General features: G+C 55.3%; 1 protein-coding gene across 6 annotated transcripts in view; it reads right to left on the bottom strand.

Moving 5' to 3' along the window:
- LOC117651929 (protein kinase C, brain isozyme) overlaps positions 1–22,582 on the bottom strand; it is a 75,529-nt gene that overhangs the window by 7,735 nt on the left and 45,212 nt on the right. For 2 of the 6 annotated variants that reach the window (XM_034396538.1, XM_034396540.1), the window contains exons 2-7: positions 18,725–18,756; positions 9,029–9,111; positions 5,526–5,637; positions 1,480–1,608; positions 1,064–1,217; positions 757–985 (exon numbers count right to left, since the gene is read on the bottom strand). In XM_034396538.1, the coding sequence (XP_034252429.1) occupies positions 757–985; positions 1,064–1,217; positions 1,480–1,608; positions 5,526–5,637; positions 9,029–9,111; positions 18,725–18,756 (739 nt within the window). Of the gene's footprint in view, positions 1–756; positions 986–1,063; positions 1,218–1,479; positions 1,609–2,765; positions 2,878–4,451; positions 4,564–5,525; positions 5,638–9,028; positions 9,112–18,724; positions 18,757–22,582 lie in introns of those variants that run through there. The other 4 variants (XM_034396537.1, XM_034396539.1, XM_034396541.1 and 1 more) reach the window with 3 other exon arrangements.

The raw sequence follows: 22,582 nt of genomic DNA, 5'->3' as shown, positions 1-22,582 counted from the left end.
GCTTCAAAGATGATAGAATTTATAGGGTGTGTATTTAGTTATTACTTTAATCATGATAAATTTAGAATACAGTACTGAGAAACAGAACAGACAAAAGATACGAAAGACAGGTCTGCGCCCAGAAGGAAAGGCAAACTGAAAACCGATGTGGAAGGAATGAGAAGACAGACTCAAAGGAAGAGAACATTCTCAAAAAGCAAATGATAGAATGTTTGTAAAGGCATAAAACTAAATTATTTTTTCAAATAAAATGCATTACATGGAAGTTTTGCTATACAAGATTTGTACAGCTTCACAGACATAAAAATAAACATGAACTGCAAAAAATTTTGCTAAGTGGCAGAAGACTTGTATAGGTCCAGTGACACGATACAAAATAAACACAATTGTTCAAAAATAGGCAAAAACAAAAACGTACTAAAAAAACAACAAATATTTTTTTTTGTTTACTAGAGCTAAACTAAGTTTGTGTTCTCAAAAATAATATACACTACTCAAAACAAAAACACACAAAAAATTTCTTTTTACACATGTATGAACACCAATGGGATTTTTTTTTCTTTTCCTCTATTGTACATTTACTCGCTCAAGGACCAAAGGTATGGGCAAAAGAACCGAAATTCAAAACACACTTGTGTGCCATTTGAAAAACTTAATAGCTCACAATGGAGAGTGAAAAAAAATAATGAGTTCAAATTGATGTAAAATTTATTCAGTCAGTATACTCCAAGGGTGTCTAAAAACCTTTCTACTTACCCGCATTTGTGATTTCAGTTGTGCTAAGTCTGCACCTTCCTCAGGAACTGGCACATTATAAAATTCACCCTCCTCTTCAGTAAGCAGTTTGAACCAGCCCTCAACAGGTGCCTTCAGGAGCTCTGAGATGCCGAAGGATAAAGAGCCCATGAAGTCGTTACGGGATGTCCTATCCCAATCCCACACCTCAATGAGAAGCCTCCGGTCTTTATCTTCTTGCTTTAGGTCACTGAAGGAAGTAGAAGTAACAAATTAATAACTTTAATTCAAAACACACAATATTCATACACACTACATTAATACTTACAATTGAATTGTTTCATTCCAAACTGGATTCAAAGATGATCGAATTGTTTTGGTTTTCTTTTTGACATTATCTTGGTCTGGGATCAGCTTGAGTTTGACGTAAGGATCCGACAAGCCGTTGGGGTCCATGGGAATCAGATTTTTGCCTTGCCGTACTAGAAAAAAAGGGAGAGAAAAGGGTAAATATTTTTAAAACTAGCCCAAAGAAAGGAGTTTCCACCACTATCCCCCGCCAAACAAACGCGACAAATAAAAAAAATTGAAGGTTGAGCAGAAGCACTGTAATTTGTCAAAACTATGCTTGTAGTCCTGCCAAACACTGCACAACCCAAAGGCTAGCCAATATTGCGGCAAGCAAACTTGCCACCGACTTTGCAGTGTAGGCAACCCGGTGGACAACGGAGCCCAGCAACTGACCTTCGATGGTGAGCTTGCTGCCCTGGGTGTGGATCTTGAGCTCGATGCGGCCTCTCCGCTCCGTGTGATCGCAGCCGCACAAGTTGGGGACGCTCTCTTCGCACCGCTTGTGCACATTCATGTCGCATACTGGAACAGACACGAGGATGAGGTCAGAGACAGCTCACCGAATTCCCTCTGCAAGACAAAGAAGGGTACTAATGCTTCTTTTCCATTTGGGCAAAGATAATTATCGGGAGGAAACGGGAGAGCAACGATCCTAGAGGGCTAGAGGGGCTCTTTGACAGACGTCACTAATGCGGGAGAAGGCGAGACAAATTTAAAGTAAGTATGCGGAAAGCTACTCCAACACAAGAGGCCCTCTTGTGAAGAGCTAGAAGCCAACTCTACCGTGAGTCAATGCATCAAGTCTAACAATAATACAAACACCAAGAATAATAATACGAATAATAACAAAAAGCAGAAAAATATGATTCATTAAGGCTAAGGATCGATTGCAGCTTGCAGTATCTGCTGTTGAAACGGCTCACTCAAAGCTAGTGCCCAGCGAGAGGGGATAGGTGCCGTCGTTTTGGACGGCACGAAAGTGAATCACTTTATTCACTCTGGGTGGACGGGGGAGCGAAACAACAAGTAAACTAAGCGTTAATTAACCTACAGCAAAAATTTACAACTAAGAACATGGTGAGTATAAGCCCAGGAAGAACGCTCTCTGTTCGTACTTTGGAAGCCAACGAAGAGGGTATTTCCTTTAACCCCACATTGCCTGAAAGCTACCCTTACAGTGAAATCCCTGGGGGAAGCTACGCCCGAAACGGCATATCAATATAGTAGTGCACACAAGAGTGACGGAGGTGCGTGTTGCGTCAGAATCAAAGTGGTGATCTGCTTCTCGCCTTTTAAAAAAATCTGCTTCCAGTAAAACAGAGCGCGTGGTAAAAACGCCGGTTCAAAAACCATAAATGCGACTGGTTTGTAAATTAAAATTAGTGCAAAGATAAGAATTCATTCCAAATAAAATGTCATTGACGGGAAGGATGTACGACTTTCACCTGCTTGCCTGGCGCCGCTATCTACTTACCTCGGGTTCAGGTCAACTTTGCTATGCCTACAATTATAAAAAAAAGAGTGTACAGTCTTCCTGGCACCCCACTAAGATTATGACGGGATCAAGAGATAGGAATAACTTGGAAAATCAGCAGCTGAAAAATGTTTAGAGCAACCGTTTCTATCCCCATGCAGAAAGGATTTCACCAAACCAAGACGGAGTCCCTCATTTTTCTCACCGTAGGTCCCGTTAAGAGAAAGGTCTGGAAAAGAACTCGAAGAGTGCAGGTCCTTGAATCGTATCCTTATTGGCTGAGCGATAGTTAACTTGGATTCTGCATGCCAGTAACACTGGAAACGAGAAGATACTTCAAAGTGATCTATAGGTTGTTTATCGTGCCCCGATAAGAAGGAAGTTTAGTGTCCTAATGCTATGTCTGTGTGAGCCTATGTTCAAGGGACTACCACATCACCCGCTAACAGGCCACTGCGCCATTTTATTATTTGATTTAGTTGCCATGTGTTTTATTTTAGTGGCCGGACAGAGAGAACTACTGCCCGACACTGAACTACTCCGAAACGGGGTCTCGGCAAACTACAGCGTTTGGGGTAACTTGATTAAGGAGCATTCTCTCGCTCGAAACGCGTTTATACATTCAAAACTACGCCGAAAATATTAAATATTGAATTTTATTTATCGATAAAATAAAATATGAGAACATCATCGTTTATTTCGAGATCAAATAATATCTGTAATCTTTTAGCAAAAACATAAAAAAAGAAAACTAACATAAGGCGAACGAAACAAATTACCCGACGCAGTTCCATCCATTTTACTTACCTCCGGAGGAATAGCATTTTTAAGAGTTTTAATCTCTACAATGGTACGAGTGCTTCTACGTCATTTAAGTGCTTTCTAATCTTGAAAGAGAGTCTAAGCCGTTTAAAGTAGTACCACGGTGGAAATGAGACACAGTACCGTTATATCCACATTAAAAGCGAATCTACAAATTTACTCATGAAACATTAGCGTCATGTACAGGCAAATTATTACGTGTAATCCATAATACCCAAGGTGTTATGGCAACGTTAACACTAAATGACTAATTTATCTCTATACAAATTAAGAATCGGGAGGGCCGAATTATACTTGAACGAGTTAGGTTTAGCAATTTCTTTATTTAGCACACCGCACGCCGATGAGTGAGTTTTCCCGTGATGCACACTTTCACCCTAATGTCCTGCGATAGGAGCAGAAGTGGAGGCAACACGGGGAAACTTACGTCAACGGCGACGGGATTTAATCATTATTATTATTTAGGCCTGTGTAGAAAGCTAACCCACCACCTTTGCTAAGCCCGTGGGACCAGACTACCACCAGGCAGAGCCCCAACTCCCCGACCACAGAGCTCTGTCGAAGGAGTCTCTGAAGGACGACCACAGCCTGACCATTAATAATGTAAAACAACCACTCCACCTGGATCTCGGAATCAAAGGGAAAGAGACTAAGTAAAGTCGAGGAAAGTCATCTCGCAACGCAGCTACGTTACGCAGCACAGGGAAAAAAAGTCTCATCGAAAAGGAATCCCTTAAGAAATAATTAAAAGTTGATTGAATGGTCAGGCTGGATCTAAGCCAGGGCTCGCTGCTGTAACGAAACAAGGTGCACAGTTTTAGAAGTCCTTATCTCATAAACGGCAATAATTACTACGAGTGTTGTGCAAAGGACAACCAGACAAATTTGAAAATGACGTTTCGGAACCTTCTTGGCCCTACACTTCTGCAGCCGTTTGTGAGATACGTACTCCTCCAAAGGCGGTCCTTGTCCGCGTCACTGCGCCCTGCCTGTGCCCTCGGCACCCTCGGCCCTGCTCTGGGGCCTTGTGCCCTGGGGCCCTGTGCCCTGGGGTGAGGCCTAACGTTACCTGAACACTTGAGTCCCTGGTGGGAGAGCCCATGCAGCATGGATCCGCAGTGGTCGCAGAACGTAGGTGTCAGGTAGGAGAACACTTCCCACTTGTGTTTCTGAGTCTCCGCCTGCAGGCCGAACCGAACAGTCACACATACAGCTCAGTCCTTTTCAGCTGGTCGGTCACATCGCCAGCGATCGCCAGCCAGCCCCTCGCCCCGCGTCGCGCCGCGTCGCCCCAAGGTTACCCCTCGCCACCCTGACTCGGGACTGGCGGCCGGCCCCTCATGACCGTGGTGAAGGTGGTGGTGATGGTGGAGGTGGTGATGAAGATGGTGGTGGTGGTGGTGGTAGAGGGTGGGCGGGTGGCCGCGGCGGTCAGGCAGGCAAGCACATCAAGAACAACAATAACACCAAAAACACCAAAAAAAGAAGGGAAAAAGAACAAAAACGATAATAAAAGTAAAAAATGAGCGCGCAAACATATCAGGCGGCAGGCACACAGAGCACTCGGTTCCAGCGGTGAGATTCCGCTCGCCTCGCCACGCCACGCCAAGAACCCCTTGGTGCCCCGTCGTGTCCAGACATCGTTAAAACAAGTACACTGGTGCAAAAGAGGTGAGAAGAATATCAAGCCGTGCCGCCCCCGAAAAAAAAATAAAAAAATAAAAACACGAAGGAAAAAGTGCACCACAGTGTCAGAGTCAAGGGGAAATAACTTCAGCCAAATTTGTACACCAAAATTCATCAAACATGTAACATTCAATAAAATTCATTAAAATTCAATAAACTTTATTAAAATTCATCGAAATTTGACTGAAATTCATCGAAATTTGACTGAAATTCATCGAAATTTGACTGAAATTCATTGAAATTTGACTGAAATTCATCGAAATTAGACTGAAATTTATCAAAATTCAACTGAAATTCAATAAATTTGTACACCAAAATTCACTGTGATTTCCCCTTGGTCAGAGTAGTTGCAATACCGACTGACTGCGTCTGTTTCTCTGTGTGTGTGTTGTGAGAAATAAGTGAGCTTGGTCGTGGCGTGGCTGGCGTGGCTGGCGCGGCCGACGCGGCCCGTTACCTTCGCACTTCATGCCCTGGTGCAGGACTCCGTACAGCAGCGACCCGCAGTGGTCGCAGAAGGCCGGGCTGGCATACGTGTGCACCTTGAAGCGGTGTTTCGTCCTCGTGGCCTGTGGAGGACGTCTCGTGTACAACCAACCAACCTCAAGGCCCCTCAACAAGCCCCCAAACCCGTCGCCCCAACCATCGCCCAAAAGCCCCAACTACACACAAACACAACCCTCTCTGCGAAAGGGAAAAAAAAAGGATCAGGCATTCTCCCTTTCTTAAAACTGGAGGCACCCATCGAGAGATTATCTTGTCGAGCTCCCTGTCGACCCGAACCGAAGTGCCACAGTAAAAGCAGCCGCTACCACCAGCACATAAAACTGTACAAAAAACAACAACAAAAAAGACACGACAGACACTGTGCGCTGGTGCAACACAACATATCAAAAACAGGACCTGTACGCGCAACACATAGTGGCAAGCACACCCACGACAGTGCCAAACAAAATTCAAAATCCGTGCGCACCTTGTTTTCCCGCAGTGCGTGTGAACATTGAATTTTTATTGCTTTGAAAACCTTTTTTTCCGTGTCCGATTTTTTTTACCCGTCCATTGTCAACGAGCAGTAAGCCAGCGGCGCCAGCAGTGGGAATGAATACCAAAGTCCCCCCCCCCTCCGGTCGTCTGGTCTTGAGGGACACTTTTCACGACACGACTACTTGTTCCGTTATGAGCGAGTAAAAACGCTCCCCTCGTCGCTTGCCCTTTCCGGTGTACTTCCGGTCCCGGCGCGCACCGAGCCCGAATCGCTCCCAAAGTAACTCCTATTATTTCAGAGGCCCGAAAAAAAAAAAATGATTCCCATTCCGAAATAAAATCGAGGGACTCTTTTTTTTTAGAGCGATTTAATTTTGATTTCCCTAAAAAGAAAACCGAACAAGTACAATTTCCGCGTTGAGTCGAAAAGGAGCGTTAGGCAAACTGCCCGTCCTGTGCACACAAACCTGCCACGCCTCTGCAGGCAGACAACATTTTTTTTTCTCCGGAAACAAAAAAAAAAGAATAAAAAAACCTAGTTGAAAGTGCTGACTTTATTCGCGCAGCTCATCAAAGCCTCCGTTCCGCTATGAAACACCCCGCGGGGCCTCCGCTGGGCCCCGGCAGTGCCCCCGGTGGCTGGCGCCTAGCCTCTCCATGGGGTGCGAGGGGTGGGGACACGACACGGCGTCCAGCCACGGGGGCCGACGGAGTCACAGGCTAAGGCCGTCTCGACGGACGGACGGGCGCACAGTGGGCCAGAAGACCGGCGGAGGCGGCCGAAGCTCTAGACGCGTTTTGAGCTCCAGAGTCGCTAAATAGGACTCGAACCGAACGTGTGACCCCACCGGATTGCTCGTTCAGAGAGCAATCCATTGGTGGGGTCAGTCGTTCGGTTCGAGTCCCATTTAGCGATTCTGGAGCTCAAAACTCGGCTGGGATTTTGACCGCCTCCACCGGCGCTCTGGCCCACTGTTGGACGGACGGACAGACACACAGGACAGGCGTGAGTGAGAGACCGGTGCAGTCTAACGCCTGTGACGGAGGCCATAGGCCGGCCCGCGGCGCACACTCGCTCACCGGGTTGCCTATCCCGAATCTCGCAGGCGTTCCGCCGCACCGCTGCACCTCCCAGTCGGGCTACAAGGCAAACACACGCCGGCTGGCTGTTACACGGTCACACGGCTACACTGTTGCGAAAGCGGGAGAGGCCGGTTACGGCCGATTTTACAGTGGCGCGGGTGGTATCGCCCTGCAGAGGGACATGGAGGGGACGGCGGCGGCGCTGAGAGCGTGGCGCCGCCTCGCTGGCCTTCGGATGCATATCAACACCGCCCCGCAGTGGGCCAGAAGACCGGTGGAGGCGGGCAAAATCCCAGACGCGCTTAGAGCTCCAGAGTCGCTAAATAAGACTCGAATCGAACGTGTGACCCCACCAATGGATTGCTCTCTGAACGAGTAATCCATTGGTGGGGTCACACGTTCGGTTCGAGTCCGGACCTCAAAACGCGTCTAGAGTTTCAGCCACGTCCACCGGTCTTCTGGCCCACTGTGCGCGGAGAGGGTTCCGGGGGAGGGGACGCCCCCACTTTTCCGAATGAGAATCAAGGCGAGACAGCCGCACGGCCCATCGTGTGCACACGCCACATCGAGCATGCCAGGGATGGCCGGGGGATTGCACCGCTCCGAGAGTGCCAGCTGCCGGCAGTCGAGCCATTCCGCCACTCCTCGCCCCGTCTCTCTCTCTCTCCCACGGAATGCAGTGGGGGTGCGAGAGAGACAGAGCGAGCAATGCGGGCGGCGCGAATCGGTCGCTGCCGCAGCGGACAGGGAATTGCCGATAGCGGGCAAAATGGGAGTCCGCACTCACTGGGCCGGGCCAGACAGCCCGCCGCACAGTGGGCCAGAAGGCCGGTGGAGGCGGCCAAAACTCCAGACGCGTTTTGAGCTCCAGAGTCGCTAAATGGGACTCGAACCGAACGTATGACCCCACCAATGGATTGCTCTCCGAACGAGGAATCCATTGGTGGGGTCACACGTTCGGTTCGAGTCCCATTAAGCGACTCTGGAGCTCGAAACGCGTCCGGGATTTCGACCGCCTCCACCGGTCGGCTGGCCCACTGTGCGGCCGGGCGACACTCTACGCTGATAACACGGCAATACTTTCACTCTGAAAGGGATCGGGCCGGCCAACACAGGCCGCAGTGTGGCCGTCCACACGATTGCACAGATAGCTTCCAATAGCGACAACGGCAACACGGCTCAGCTGCAAGAGAAAACGCAATTAGTGCGATTGAAACGAAACGGGCACTGTTGAAAACGATCCCCGCGGACAAGACAAAGGAAACTGGCACGGATGGATGGAGAGTCATAGTTTAATGAATCCTCAGCAGTCAGTACGACACAACGAGGCGAAATATGGCTCAGCTACGATCAATCATGTTTGATTTTAGCAAGATTCTTTGCTCTTAAATGTGAAAACTGCCCAAAATGAAGAGAGCCCCAAGTAATTTTTATGATCGACGAACTTGGAAACGACGATGACAGCAAACTCCAAAGGACAGCACCTCTCCGTCTGCACCCGCTGCTACATTGAAAAAAAAAAATTCAGCTTTCCTTCGCCTCCGTCAAGGCATCGTCCACTTTTTCACGTAACGCGATTCGGGCCGAGCGTGACGGTCCCGAGCTTGGCCCGGTAAAGTCAGGCTGGTACTGCACAGTAAAACCACCTCCTGAGAGTGATCCTGGAAACTCCAGGAGATGGACTTACCGTGCGGAGGGGTCCCGCCGCTCCGGGGAAAAAGCGTTACGTGATAATTGGACGACCCCATGACAGTGGCGGGGTTCTGGCCTCCACCCACACACACACACATACACACGCATGCCACCACACCAACCCAGGCAGCAGCCGCAGCGACCGCAGCACCCAGTACCTGCCCAGTGGCGCGGACCGCGCGCACACTGTCGCCAACTTACGTCGGAGTCGGGGCCCTTGTCGGCGCCGGGACACGTGAAGGACACGTACTCGTGGCATCGCTTGTGGACCACGAAGCTGCAGACTGCAACAGAAGAGGAGAGGAGAAATTAGAGGCGGAAGCGCGTGACCACTGTCGCACAGTGGATTTGCCAGAAGGCCGGCGGAGGCGGTCAAAATCCCGGACGCGTTTTGAGCTCCAGAGTCGCTAAATGGGACTCGAACTGAACGTGCGACCCCACCAATGGATAGCTCTCCGAACGAGGAATCCATCGGTGGGGTCACACGTTCGGTTCGAGTCCCATTTAGTGACTCTGAAGCTCAAAACGCGTCTGGGGTTTTGACCGCCGCCACCACCGGTCCTCTGGCCCACTGTGCGTCCTGGGCGAGGAAATGAGGGGCCCAAAATAAAAAGGGGGATTTGGAACGCGTTGCGGCGCGCTGCGGCGCTATTTGCACGAGGCTCGACCAATCTCGTCTCGTCCATGTTTGTTTTGACAGTCGCCCAGCACGGCGAGCGCGGCCAAGACGGCGCAGGCACACCGTGGGGCCCGGAAAAGGGGGTGGGGGAGGGGAAGGGGTGGGCCGCCCGCGCCGCCCGCCAGCGACAGCAACAGTTACCAGCATTCTTTGAAAATCGATCACCGGGAAAACAATAACTACGACTGGAGAAAAGGAAAAAACAACAGAGTTCTCGAGGCAATTTTAAAACGACCGAAAGGTTCTGACAACAGTTGTTTTAAAATACACAAAACTCATTGCGTCACCACACCATTGCCTCTTATATTTAAAAAAAAAATACTCGACAGAAAAAATACTACATTTTTCCATTCCTTCGAATCATCCGCGGAGCCGATCAAGTCCACAAACCGATACGGACAAACAAGCAGACGTCAAGCCAGCGAGAATAATGACTCGGTCCCTCTAAAGGAAATCGAGTTTGAATCCGCCGCCAAAGGAGTATTGCCATTTTCTCCCCCGCCTCGAGCGTTGACAGTGCACCGCCTGTCTGCTCCGTGCATCGCAGCCCCGCGGCACGCCACGCCACGCCACGCCACGGATGAATGCAGGATGGTCCTATGGACCGTGGCGTCTGCGCTCCCGTGGTCGATGCCGTGCGGCCTGGAGTGGCATGGGGAGGGGGAGGGGAGGGGGAGGGGGAGGGGGAGGGGGGCATCCGGCGGCATGGAGTGGGCGGCCTGTAGGCTCCGCTCCAGGACGCCGCTCCAGGACGCCGCTCCAGGACGCCCCGGGGGCCGCCGCTAAATTACTAACCTCGCCCTCCTTGGCCACCCCACTTTTCGATAATCACCCGCCACTTTAATTTCCACCCCGTTTCAAGCCTCTCCCCCCCCCCTTTCCACCCTGCCGATGCGGCTGCGCTAGCGTCCTGGAGTGCACTGGACTCCAGCGTTCCAGGCGATTCCAGGACTCTCCAGTGCACCGCCAAGGGAAGTGCGCCCGCGCCACTCTAAGGGCTCCTTCTCCTTGTCGTCGCCCCGGGTCGCTCCGGAACACGCCAACACACTGCTAACCGGTTGGTTGTGTTGTACTAAGCACACTTCAACGTGAGCTTGCACACAAGATGCCATCACGCATTAAATTGCGGGCGTAGCTTCGGCACGCTCGTAAACTTACGTAAGCTGCGCTGCATGACAAAGTGCTAAATTAGTTGGGGGTGAGTATTCACAGAGACCTGTTTTTTTACAGAGTGGTGCCGCCGGGGAAACTACAATGGGCAAGTATGGCAACAGCTGCAGCGCCACGCAGCGCCGCAGCGCCCACCTTATGCCTTATCAGGCACAGCAACAGTGCCGCGCCGTGCCGCGCCGTGCCTCGGGCGGCGTCCTCCAGTCCTCCGAGGCAGGGCCTAAGTCGAGTCGAGGGTTGGCGGCCGCCCTCCGCGCGCCCCGCCAGCCCCGCCAGCGCCGTCAGCAGGCAGGCAGCTTGGCGGTAATATTCCGAAAACGTCGAGAAGGGAAAAATGGAAACTCAACTCCGTCCGGACCACGGCGCCACGGCACAGGAAAAACGGAGCGGGTTTACTTTCCGCCGAGCCAGTCGCCTACACTGCTAGTGCTGTGCTGCGAGGGGAGGCGGTCAAAACCCCGAACGCGTCTTGAGCTCCAGAGTCGCTAAATGAGACTCTACCCGAACGTGTGACCCCACCAATGGATTGCTCTCCGAACGAGGAATCCATTGGTGGGGTCACACGTTTGGTTCGAGTCCTGTTCAACGACTCTGGAGCTAAAAACGCGTCTGGGATTTGGACCGGCCCTCTGGCAAATCCACTGTGCGAGGCGAGGGCGGACAAGCGGAGCAACCAGCGTGTTTGGTTTCGGATGAAACACGAAGAAGCCACGCCGGAGGGGCCGCAGCAAGGGCGAGGGCGGGTCGCAAGGGCGAGGTCAGCTTCGCCAAAGTACGCGCTGTGAGGGAAGAGGCATTACAAAACAAAACAGCGCCACTGTTAAAAATACCCAAGTTACACGATCCCGGAAAGTGCCATCCAAAGCTCCGGCGGCTTCGTTTTTAAAAGGGTCAAAATTTGTGCTACTACCTGTCATAATCTCACACAAAATCAAGTTCTCTGATCATTTCCAAGATTTTTTACTCTTGACAGTGGAAGAGGAGGCGGATAGACTTCTCCGCAGAGTTCTCGTTTTTTCGAGCTTCCTCAGTCCTTCCTCCTAAACCCGCAACACGACTCGGCTGCGCTGCTCCGCTTCGACCACTGTGAGAAAAAAGTACGGAAAAAGTACGGAACATGTCTGGTCAATAATTTGCCTGGACCGTCCGTACTTGCCAACTACGGAACGTTCCGTACCTTTTTTCCGTACCCATTTACATGGGGTCATATGGAGCAAGTACGGAACGTTCCGTACTTTTCTTCGTACCTCCGTACTATATTTTTCTGTACCATTTCCGTACAAAAGTACGGAATTTTTTACAGTGACCGCGTCCAGCTCCCCGAACTGGTCCTTTTCTCCACGCTCGGCCCACCGTAACCGTAACCCGCATGTACCGGCCCGGACAGCGCCGCCTCTCTGCCCCGTCAGGCCCTGGCCAGCGCAGGGCCCCGAGGGACGAGCCCTTAATCATAAGTGCATTAAAGACGGCCGAGGCAAGGGCAGGTTAGTTACGCAAACCCGCGGCGCGGGGCCTGGCGGGGCCTGGCGGGGCGTGGCGGGGCGGGCGGGCCTGGCGGGGCCTGGCGGGGCCTGGCGGGGCCTGGCGGGGCCTGGCGGGGCCTGGCGGGGCTGGCGGGGCCTGGCGGGGCCTGGCGGGGCCTGGCGGGGCCTGGCGGGGCCTGGCGGGGCCTGGCGGGGCCTGGCGGGGCCTGGCGGGGCCTGGCGGGGCCTGGCGGGCCTGGCGGGGCCTGGCGGGGCCTGGCGGGCTGGCGGGCCTGGCGGGGCCTGGCGGGGCCTGGCGGGGCCTGGCGGGGCCTGGCGGGGCCTGGCGGGGCCTGGCGGGGCCTGGCGGGGCCTGGCGGCGGGGGCCTGGCGGGGCCTGGCGGGGCCGGGGGCCGGGCGGGGCCCGGGCGGGGCGGCTCCACACGCCCCCGGCCAATCTCGCACGCCGTTTACGGACGACCCCCGGCGAGGCGGGGCGCGCGTGCAACACGGCGTGCAACACGGCGTGCAACACACTTTTAATATCTCCTCGTTGTCTATTTGCGGAGGGCGCAAAGCCGGCCAGGGGCGGCGAAGGGGGGAGCGGGGAAGACAAAAGGGGAGGGGGAAGGCGGGGGCGGTGAGCGAAGGGCGCCCCAGAGATACGGCACAACCGAATATCCCATTCAAGCCGCTGACGTGCCTCCGGTTGCCTCCGCCCCCAACTTGGCGGTCTTCTTCTCCTCCGCCCGCGTGCGCTCGTGCGCGACCGCGTCCATGGGGCCCGCGCAATGATTACCAGCATCCTCTCTGCCGGAGACTTCCTTGTTTTCCCGGGACGGCGCACAGTGGGTCAGAAGACCGGTGGAGGTGGTCGAAATCCCGGACGCGTTTTGAGTTCCAGAGTCGCTAAATGGGACTCGAAGCGAGCGTGTGACCCCACCAACGGAATCCTCGTTTCAAGAGCAATCCATTGGTGGGGTCTCACGCTCGGTTCGAGTCCCATTTAGCGACTCTGGAGCTCAAAGCGCGTCCGGGATTTCGACCGCCTCCACCGGTCTTCTGGCACACTGTGCGGGCGGGCGCTTTCCCCAAACGAACGCCGAGCGCAAGAGCGGCCAAAACGACAGACAGTGGCGCGGACTGCGAATGGAATGGCATGGAATGGTTCGGCGGAAAATTTGCATGCCAAATCTGCGTCTGGAAACGGACTGCTGGCGCTGTGCCAATCAGCATCCACACGTGTTTGTGTGTGTGAGTGTGTGTGTGAGTGTGTGTGCTTTCGCACACAGAGCTGCGTTGGAGTTGCTAATTGGCTCGCTATTAGCTGATCCCGTACTAATACACGGTCGCCCGCCACACTGCCGCGTCGAGGCTGTGCCCCGACAAACCACAAAACGAAAAAAAAAAGAAAGAAAGAAAGACAAAAATTGCAAAATATAAAAAGAAAAACAGGAACAACGTGCAAGGCACGGCGAGCGAAAAAGGGGACTGAAGAAGTAGGTGCGCCGCGTCAAGGCGCCAAGGCCGCCAAGTCGACGATTCAGCCCCGGCCCGGCCGCCCCCGGCCCTTGACAGACAGTGCACTCGACCGCGTCCTCCAGCCAACGGAATGAGAGCGATAACACTCTCGACCGCCAGCAGCCTGACTCCGAGAGTCGCTTTCGTCGCGCTGCCTCTCTCGCACCCATACGGGACGCCCCGTGAGTGCGAGAGAGACAGAGCGACGAAAACGACCCTCGGAATCAGTCTGCAGACTGTCGAATGCAGAAATATGCGGCGCCGAGCTGCATAAGCCTTGTGCAGGGTGCCTCTTCTCTTTCTTTCAAAGAGAAACTCAGCAGCGCAAAAATAAAGTGAGAAAAAATAAAGCTTCGAAAAGCGTTTCTAGTTCTGGCCGATTGGGAGAGCGATCACGTGCGTTCCTTCCCCCCGCATTTGCGTGTCAATGGAAGGGAATGGAAGGTTGGCTCCCTCGCGTCGCCAAAATGAAAATAGAAACACAAATATAAAATACTGCGCCGGCGCGCCGGGCCGGCGCGCCGGGCCCGCGCGCGCCATATTGACAAGATGGAATAGACTCCTCTTTTTTCCTCGTACTCTCTGTCCCCACGAGGCTGTGCACAGCGCCCCAGGCATCCGTGGCGGCTTGTAGATGGGTTGCCCCCTCCCTGTCGAACGGGATGGAGTGGAGGGGGACGAAGGGGTGGGAAGAAGAGGCGAAAGATGACGGGGGGAGGGAGAGAGAGAGAGAGAGAGAGAGAGAGAGAGAGAGAGCGGGGTGGAGGATGAGGTCGCTGCGGGCTACTCTTTTGTTCAGGCGGAGCGTCAACGACAGGCAAAGCAAGACGTCGGCGTGTCATGAGAAGGTGCGCCCCGCCCCGCCCCTCAGCTCATCTCCAAAACTTTATCGTCTCTCCTTTTTGCCGCTCTCCAGAGATCGTAATCCACAATCGTTTTTATACGGCGGGAGTGATTTCCACCGCGACAAAAAATATAAATTCAGAAAAACACAATTATTTAGCTTCATTTTTTCTACACTGTTGCTGAAGTGCCATCCAAAGTTCTTTTTTATTTTTCCCTCCATGGTCGATTCGTTATTTCCAGTGCTCACTCGCCGTCTTCGTTAAAGCAGGGAGTCCTTTCCGAATGCCTCTGACAGTGCCCATGTCTACACAAAAAGAGATTCCTTCTCAGCGCGGGTCAACTCGTTAGCGGAGGTGCACGGAGACCAACTTGCAAGTTGAACACGAGGCGGCAGCGCGCGGCGGCAGACGAGCAAAGAACGCGGGGCAGACGCACGAGACGCGCACGCGACAAGAACAAGGACATGTCTCTCAGGACGTCGCCGAGAAAAAGCACAGTCCGCACACACGGGCGGAGGCAGCGAAGCAGTAAGGCGGCGCACAGTGGGCCAGCAGACCGGTGGAGGCGGTCGAAATCCTGGAAGCGTTTTGAGCTCCTGAGTCGCAAAATAGGACACTCGAACCGAACGTGTGACCCCACCAATGGATTGCTCTCCGAACGAGGAATCCATTGGTGGGGTCACACGTTCGGTTCGAGTCCCATTTAGCGACTCTGGAGCTTAAAACGCGTCTAGATTTTGGGCCGCCTCCACCGGTCTTCTGGCCCACTGTGCGCCGCGGTGCGCGAGACTCGGCCGCTCCGCCAAGATGACGATCCCTGCATCTCCTCCTCCGTGTTGCAGTCCGCGCGCCACTTGGCCACACAAAACCTCGACCTTCCTCGGCGCGCCCCGCGTCGGGAAGCAGGAACCCCAAATGAAAGCGGCCACAGCACAAAGCGGCCAAAAGCATTTCGACTGTTTCGCGAGCAGGCATCCCGTCCGGGGAGCGGAGCGAGCGCAGCCCTGAGTCGGGCGGGGCGGGGCGGGGCGGGGCGGGGCGGGGCGGGGCGTGACCTCAGGTATTTTCAACATTTCCTGCTCGCGGGGAGGAGGCAAGGAAGCACGGCGAACCGACCAGGACAAAAGAGGGGGGAGGGAGATAGAGAATTAGAGAGAGAGAGACGCGCACAAAAGAAGCACTGCGCACCGCGCGTCGGAGCCTAGCAAAGCATAGAGTCTCTGCATCCGGGCCGGCCCCGGCTAACCTCAGCCAGTGGCGCGGCCAGGAAGGGGAGCAGGATTGAGTCGTGGCGGAGACACATGTTGCTTCGGGGGCGGCAGGACAGCACGGCGAGTTCGGCGGCCCCCCGGGGCGCCCCCAAGGCACTGCGGCGCCGCAGAGTGGCGGGGCACTTTGCACTCCGAGCTCGCCGAACACCTCGTGGACTTGGCGGACCACGAGTGGACGCGGGCGTCGACGCGCAAGTCCCCCATGCACCACGAGGACCACGAGGCCATGGTGGCCGCGCGGTTGGTGCCCGTGCCTTGGTCGCCATGCTCGGTGCCCATGCTTGGCCTAATTTGCAGCCCCTCATCTAAACTTTCAGACAACTTTGACTGCTCCAGCGCCGGCGGAGCGGCCACCAGGGCCCCCGTGGGGGTAGAGTCCCCAGGCGGCAATGGCCCGACGCCCCCGCCCCGCCCCGCCCCGCCGACGCAACAAACTCGAGCGTTAAATTCCACACGGCTCAAGTTGAAGCCGTCTTATGGCGCCACGCCGCGCCAGGAGCGCTGAACCGACGGCAAAAAAGGGCAGGGCGAATTAGAAAAGGAAAACACGGTAGAAGCTAAAGGCCCTCGGGTAAGGGGCAGGCAGCAGAGAGCACCGAGTCACCTCGGCGTCCGCCCCGCCCCGCCCCGCCCCGCCCCGCCCCGCGCGACCTCGTCTTCGTCTACATTTCCTCTTCTTCTCCCTCTGCTCTGCGGCTGCGCTCTCCGCCCCCCCCCCTTCCCCCTCACTTCGCAGAGGCTCGGCCGACATCTCCTTTTCGATGAGGACGCCGACGTCCGCGTTATCGAGTCGACGTCGTCCTCGTCGAGGTCCGCCTAGGCCGTCAAGTAGGCCGCCGTCCTCGACCCGGAATCCAGTCGTCCGCCTTGATCCTCCCCACCGCCCTCCATCGCCCTCCACCGCCTGCAGACTCATTCCGAGAGTCGTCGCCCCGTCTCTCTCGCACTCACGGGGTAGGTAGGGAGATCGAGCGACGAAAACGACTCTCGGAATCAGTCTGCAGCCTCGGGCCGCGTCGGGCCGCCTCGGTCTCAAGGGGCCAGGCATCTCCGTCGCACGCGCGGGGCGCACAGTGGGCCACAAGGCCGGTGGGGGCGGCCAAAACTCTAGACGCGTTTTGAGCTCCAGAGTCGCTAAACGGGACTCGAACCGAACGTATGACCACACCAATGGACTGCTCTCCGAACGAGGAATCCATTGGTGGGGTCACACGTTCGCTTCGAGCCCTGTTTAGCGACCCTGGAGCTCAAAACGCGTCTAGGATTTTGGCCGCCTCACCGGTCTTCTGGCCCACTGTGGGGCGGGGCGCGGGGCGTCCCTGAGGGGCGCGACAGAGACGACCGCCCGCCCCGCCTGCCTCACGCACAAGTCACGCGCAGAGGGGACCAAGGTGCGACGATAGATATGCGGGCGGGGTGCCTTTCTCTGTCATGCAAAGGAAGTCTCTCACTCCCTCCCACACTCACACACACACGGGCACTCAGACCTACGCGTTCTCGGACACACTGCCGCTCTCACGCACATCGCACTGAGGGACGGACAGACAGACGGACAGACAGACAGACAGACAGACAGACAGACAGACAGACACACACACACCACGGCTGGAAGCGGAGGCAGCCCCCCCAGGGAAGGTCATTCTAGTTAACCCAATCATCGGCTCACACGCGATCGAATCGGTTGGAATGGAGGCGGCAGGGCAGGGCTGGGCAGGCAAGGCAGACTTTCCTTATCCACCCCGTTTAGCGACGGTCCCCGAGCACTCCCGGCACTGACACACCGGAGGAATAATTCAGACCTCCCGCGCCCCGCCGCGCCCCGCGTCGTGTGTTGAGTAAGTGTGCGCGTCTGTGTGTGTGTCTGAGAGAGAGAGAGAGAGAGAGAGAGAGAGAGAGAGAGAGAGAGAGAGAGAGAGAGAGAGAGAGAGAGAGAGAGAGAGAGAGCGAGTGTGTGTGTCCGAGTGTGTGTGCGCTCGCCTGTATGGAGGCGCGCCCAGTCTCAGGATGAAAATTTGATGATTCGAGCGTGGAAACAGTGCGCTTCCCGACCCCTTCCCCTCCCACTCCCTGAAAAAAAATATGAGAAAGTAAGACTGGTGTGAGGTAGGTGGGGCAGTTCCGTGTCAGACGCCAAGCGGGGTTCAGGCAGAGGCACCCCGGACGGAGCACAGTGGGTCAGAAGACCGGCGCTGGGGGCCAAAACTCTAGACGCGTTTTGAGCTCCAGAGTCCCGCTCCAGCTATTTCAAAAATTCCAATACCAATGATATTCTTCGGCGAGTAAGTGAACCGAGTCGAAACTCCGCGGCGCCGCCCCGTCACGAGCAGGTGGCGGGAAGGAGAGGGGGGGGGGTGGAGGTCTTCCTCCGATGAGAATTTACACCACAGGTAAGCCAAGGGCAGGGTAGCGGCCTGGCGGCGCCTGGCGGTCCTAGCCCGCTCCCACGGCCCGGCACCGTGTGGCCCGGCAGTTGGGTCCGTAGATGCCATCTTCACTCAATTTAATACTTCGCAAAATCACCCCGTCCCCCGACCGGGGCCCCAGCGGGGCTTGTATTTAAAATTCCCCCCGCCCCCTCCTGTAGAGCAACTGCGCGGCTCTCATGCAAGCTTAAAGATGACAGGAGCCAGCCCCAAAATCTGGATCCAAGTCTCGAACCTTCGGCCTCATGCATCTTTCCCGGGGGCCAGGCCGGGGCCACACCGTAAGGGCTGGCGGCCCTTTGTACAGGCAGGCACAAAGGCGGTGGAGCATGGCGTCGAGTAGAGCCCCACGAAGCACCGAGCGCGGACTGTCCATGGCGGCCCGCCGCACAGTGGGCCAGGAGACCGGCGGAGGCGGCCAAAACTCTTGACGCGTTTCGAGCTCCAGAGTCGCTAAATGGGACTCGAACCGAACGTGCGACCCCACCAATGGATTGCTCTCCGGACGGCGTGGCGGTGTCTTACCTTGGCACTGGAAGCCTTGCTTGCCGAAACCCCTGCAACAGAGAGAAAAGGACAAGATCAGAATTCGTGGCACTGTAAACAAGTCTTTGTATAGTTATCAAGGCTTTGCAGACTTTTCAGAGTGCACTGCAGCTCCAGCTAGTCGGGCCGGCGGGAGGCAGCCCTCTGCGGCCGCCCCGCCCCACCCCGCCCCGCCCCAGCGCAGAGTCCCAACGTCGACGTCCCGACGTCCCGCCCCAGAGCCGAGCAGAGCCCGTGGATTAAGCGCGCACTTTAGGCCGGCCGCTCCGCCTGGTTCACAGCCAAAAAGCCCGGGTTCGAATACCCGGCCGGAGCGTTTGTTGCTCTCGCTCTTCACGCCGGCTACCCACTGTGAATGCTTTACGGCACGAGACTGAACCAACACTATGGTGGAGACTTTCTCCATAATACAAAACAAATCTATCAAAATGATAAATTATCTTTTCAAAGAACCCTGGTATCAGTTGCACCACCGTAACATTGAGTATTTTCTCCATAATGTGCATTCAACATTTATCAGTGGTGAAGGTGAAGACCCCTCGATCTACGACTTTTATAGTGCGCCGCCACGTTACAAAGATAGTTGGCTGACTGGTAATGCCGGACAGACAGGCTTGGCTTCGGGCTTGGCTTCGGGCTTGGCTTCGGGCTTGGCTTCGGGCTTGGCTTCAGGCCGTCGGGGCGGACGCTTCGGCTTCTGCAGAACGATGTTTGCCTCGTAACCACGCCAATAAGGAGCCGGCCTAAATCTCGGGGAAGCGAAGCGACGAGCGAGGAGGCGAGAAAATGCGGCGCGCCGCCGGGGGGACTCGAACCCTCGCTCGAACCACGGCCGCCTTCGGAAACCGCCATGGCCCGTACAACGCCCAGCCAACTTTCCCAACCAAACACAAAAAAAAGAATGGACATCAAACGAGAAAAAATCATTGACAGATGCACAATAAAATCCAGTCCGCCAATTGTGACGTCATAACCCAATTCGTCCTGGGGTTGCCACGTCCATATCAAAGTCCGCAGATGGGATTCTTTGAATGGCTGCCATCGAAAAAAAAGTTAGACAGATAAACATACTGCCAGGCGAAAAAAAAAAGGGATGCACGCAGTAGATGGCCCCTCGATGGCCATCATCAGCAACGCCCCCCTGCAAGCCGCGAGCCCCGCGAGCCCCGCCAGCCCCGCCGCCAGCCAAACTCTTCATTTTTCATCCGTCGGAAAACATGCAGATGGCGAAACGAGGAAACGTTGGACACGTGTAAACACATACGCACACACCTACGCTCACATATGCTCACACACACACGCACACACACACACTTCCTCCACCTGTGTTTGCTCCCAATACCGCCCTGATTGAAGCAAATCCGAGGCACTGCAAGTGGTCGTTCTTTGCCGACACGCTCCTCGCCGAAATGAATGTTTCCACACTGTAGGTCCGTCTGTCCGCCAGTCTGTCCACGTGTCTGTCTGTCTGTCTGTCTGTCCGCCAGCCAGCCTATGTCCGTGCGTCTGTCTGTCTGTCTGTCTGTCCGTCCGTCCGTCCGTCCGTCCGTCTGTCTGTTAGTTCGCCACACAAAAGCGGCCCATATTGCTTTGTCCCGGCAAGCATGCGATAAAAGATAAATTCAGTCTGGGCCCCCCTAAAGTCGTCAAAGCGGGATGAGGGCTTGCGGGGCCCCGGTGGGGGCGGCGGGGGCCGCGGGGGCGGCGTGGAGGATGTGAACCATGACGACCAGGGCGCCATGGCCCCGCGCCCCACCCCGGCAAAAATCCTCACCCGCCATCCATAACCAAACGGGGCATTGCCAGCCTCTCAGCGCACTTGTGACTAGGTAATGACCTAACCAACTGGACTACCGTTGCAGTGTCGCAAACACACAAGTGCCCTACGATGTTTTTGTCACTGTGAGTGCCCTTTCGACAGTGCAAAGGCAGGCGGTCAAACGAGAGAGAGCGAGAGAGAGGAGACCAGATGGCAATAATGGGCGAACCTTGAAGCGTCCGAGGCAGTTCTAACTGCCCCGTCAACGTGGCCAAATTCCCCCGGCGCTGCTGGCGCCACTGGCGCCGCCCTGCCGAACTTGGAGGCCAAGCGATATTCCCATCATGACGGCGATGATAACCCGGCAGTGGCGCAGCGGCGCGGCGGGACTGACTGGGGCGTGGGGCGGCGGGGCGGCAGGTCGGAAACGGGACGGGGCCAATGGCGGCACCACCAGGTGACGTCAGCACTGTCAGCAGCTGTCTCTCTCGCACTCACGGGGCGTGCCGCGTGCGGGTGCGACAGAGACAGCGCGACGAATCAGTCTGCACGAGGAGCCAGCCAGGAGCTGGAGCACGGCGATACCGCCCTCCAAGGACGCGTTTTGGTCAGCGTCGAGTCGAGGGCCTCCTCCAGCTCCAAGGGGCGCCACCTCGACCGCAGCGGGGCGGGGCGGTGACTCCATTAGGGGGGCGCGCGCTGTGATGTTGCGCCGTGTGGCGCCGTGACGCACAGAGCCCCGAGGAGGTACACCTGATTGGCACACTGTGACAACACATACACGGCGCGACGCAGCCACCGCCTCGTCTGCATTTTGTTTTCTCTATCCCTCATTCTGTGCGTGTTCGCGTGTGTGTGTGCGTGTGTGTGTGTGTGTGTGTGTGTGGTCTCGTCCACAATGGCGAGCTTTACCATTCGGGAGCGTGTTTGCGAGTCAGAAATCCGGACGCTGCCACTCGACAATGTGCATCTGTCTGCGTCTCTCTCTTTATCTGTCACTCATTCTCAGTCTCTCTCTCTCTCTCTCTCTCTGGCCGCGTCCATCGCGGTGCGCGCCGGCGGGGCAGACGTCCCTCCAGACTTGCTGACAGACGCGGCGGCGCGTGCACTGCAAAATAAACCAAACCCGCGGACTAGTCTGGCGCTATGCGGCGCCATGCGGCCGGGGACTTTGGCCGCGCAAACTCCAGCGCGCTCCAGCGGCCCGGACGGTCTCGCGCCTTCTCTCTCTCTCTCTCTCTCTCTCTCTCTCTCTCTCTCTCTCTCTCTCTCTCTCTCTCTCTCTCTCTCTCTCTCTCTGGCGCGGCGCCCCCCTCTGGTGCCGCCGACCGCAGAGGTGCGAGAGAGACACCTGCTTTACGGACGGTCCCTGATAACCGGAGAGCACTGTCTGGTCGCTGCAAAGTTATTCAGGAGGGATCGCGGGCGGGTTGACAGCTCGGCCTGGCTGCCGGCGGCAGAGTGCTTCCTTTTGCCTATATCCGCGGCCTGGACATGTGCCACCACCGCCGGCGGGGCTGGCGAGCTGGCACACTGAGAAAAAAGTCTGGTTAAAAGTACCAGACCAATCCTAGTTAAACGAGTACTAGTTACTCATACGAGAATCCTAGTAACTCTCACCAGATGATCAGTTGCAGTAACCAGATCGGGTGTTGTGACATTTACCAGGTGTCTGGTTAATAATCCTGGTTAATTTTACCAGACTGTTCCGTAATTGGCACCATACGTAAAACTTCGAAATATTCGTTTCAATTGAAATGTTCGGGTGTCAAAAAGTAAACTGCAACCGGTTTCGTTATTTTCGGAGTCTTAAATCCGAAAGAAACACTGGGAGTATTTCCCTGAGCCAGACACGTAGAGAGTCACCTGGTGGGGATCCCCTCGACCCACAGGCGACGTGGTGGCGCAGTGGTAACGTGCCCGTCTCACAAGTGTGAGATCCCGGTTCGAATCCGGAGGAGAGGAGGAGGAGGGAAAAAAACAATTCAGAGGTTGTTCGTTAACGAAATCGACGTCACATCAGGTTTCATCACTACGAAAAAATATTTTATTAAATTTGGACTTCTTACTTCAGTTTT

This window comes from Thrips palmi, unplaced genomic scaffold (assembly GCF_012932325.1).
Source record: "Thrips palmi isolate BJ-2018 unplaced genomic scaffold, TpBJ-2018v1 HiC_scaffold_6, whole genome shotgun sequence".
NCBI classification, from domain to species: Eukaryota; Metazoa; Arthropoda; class Insecta; order Thysanoptera; family Thripidae; genus Thrips; species Thrips palmi.
This window is presented reverse-complemented; position numbering and strand designations above follow the sequence as displayed.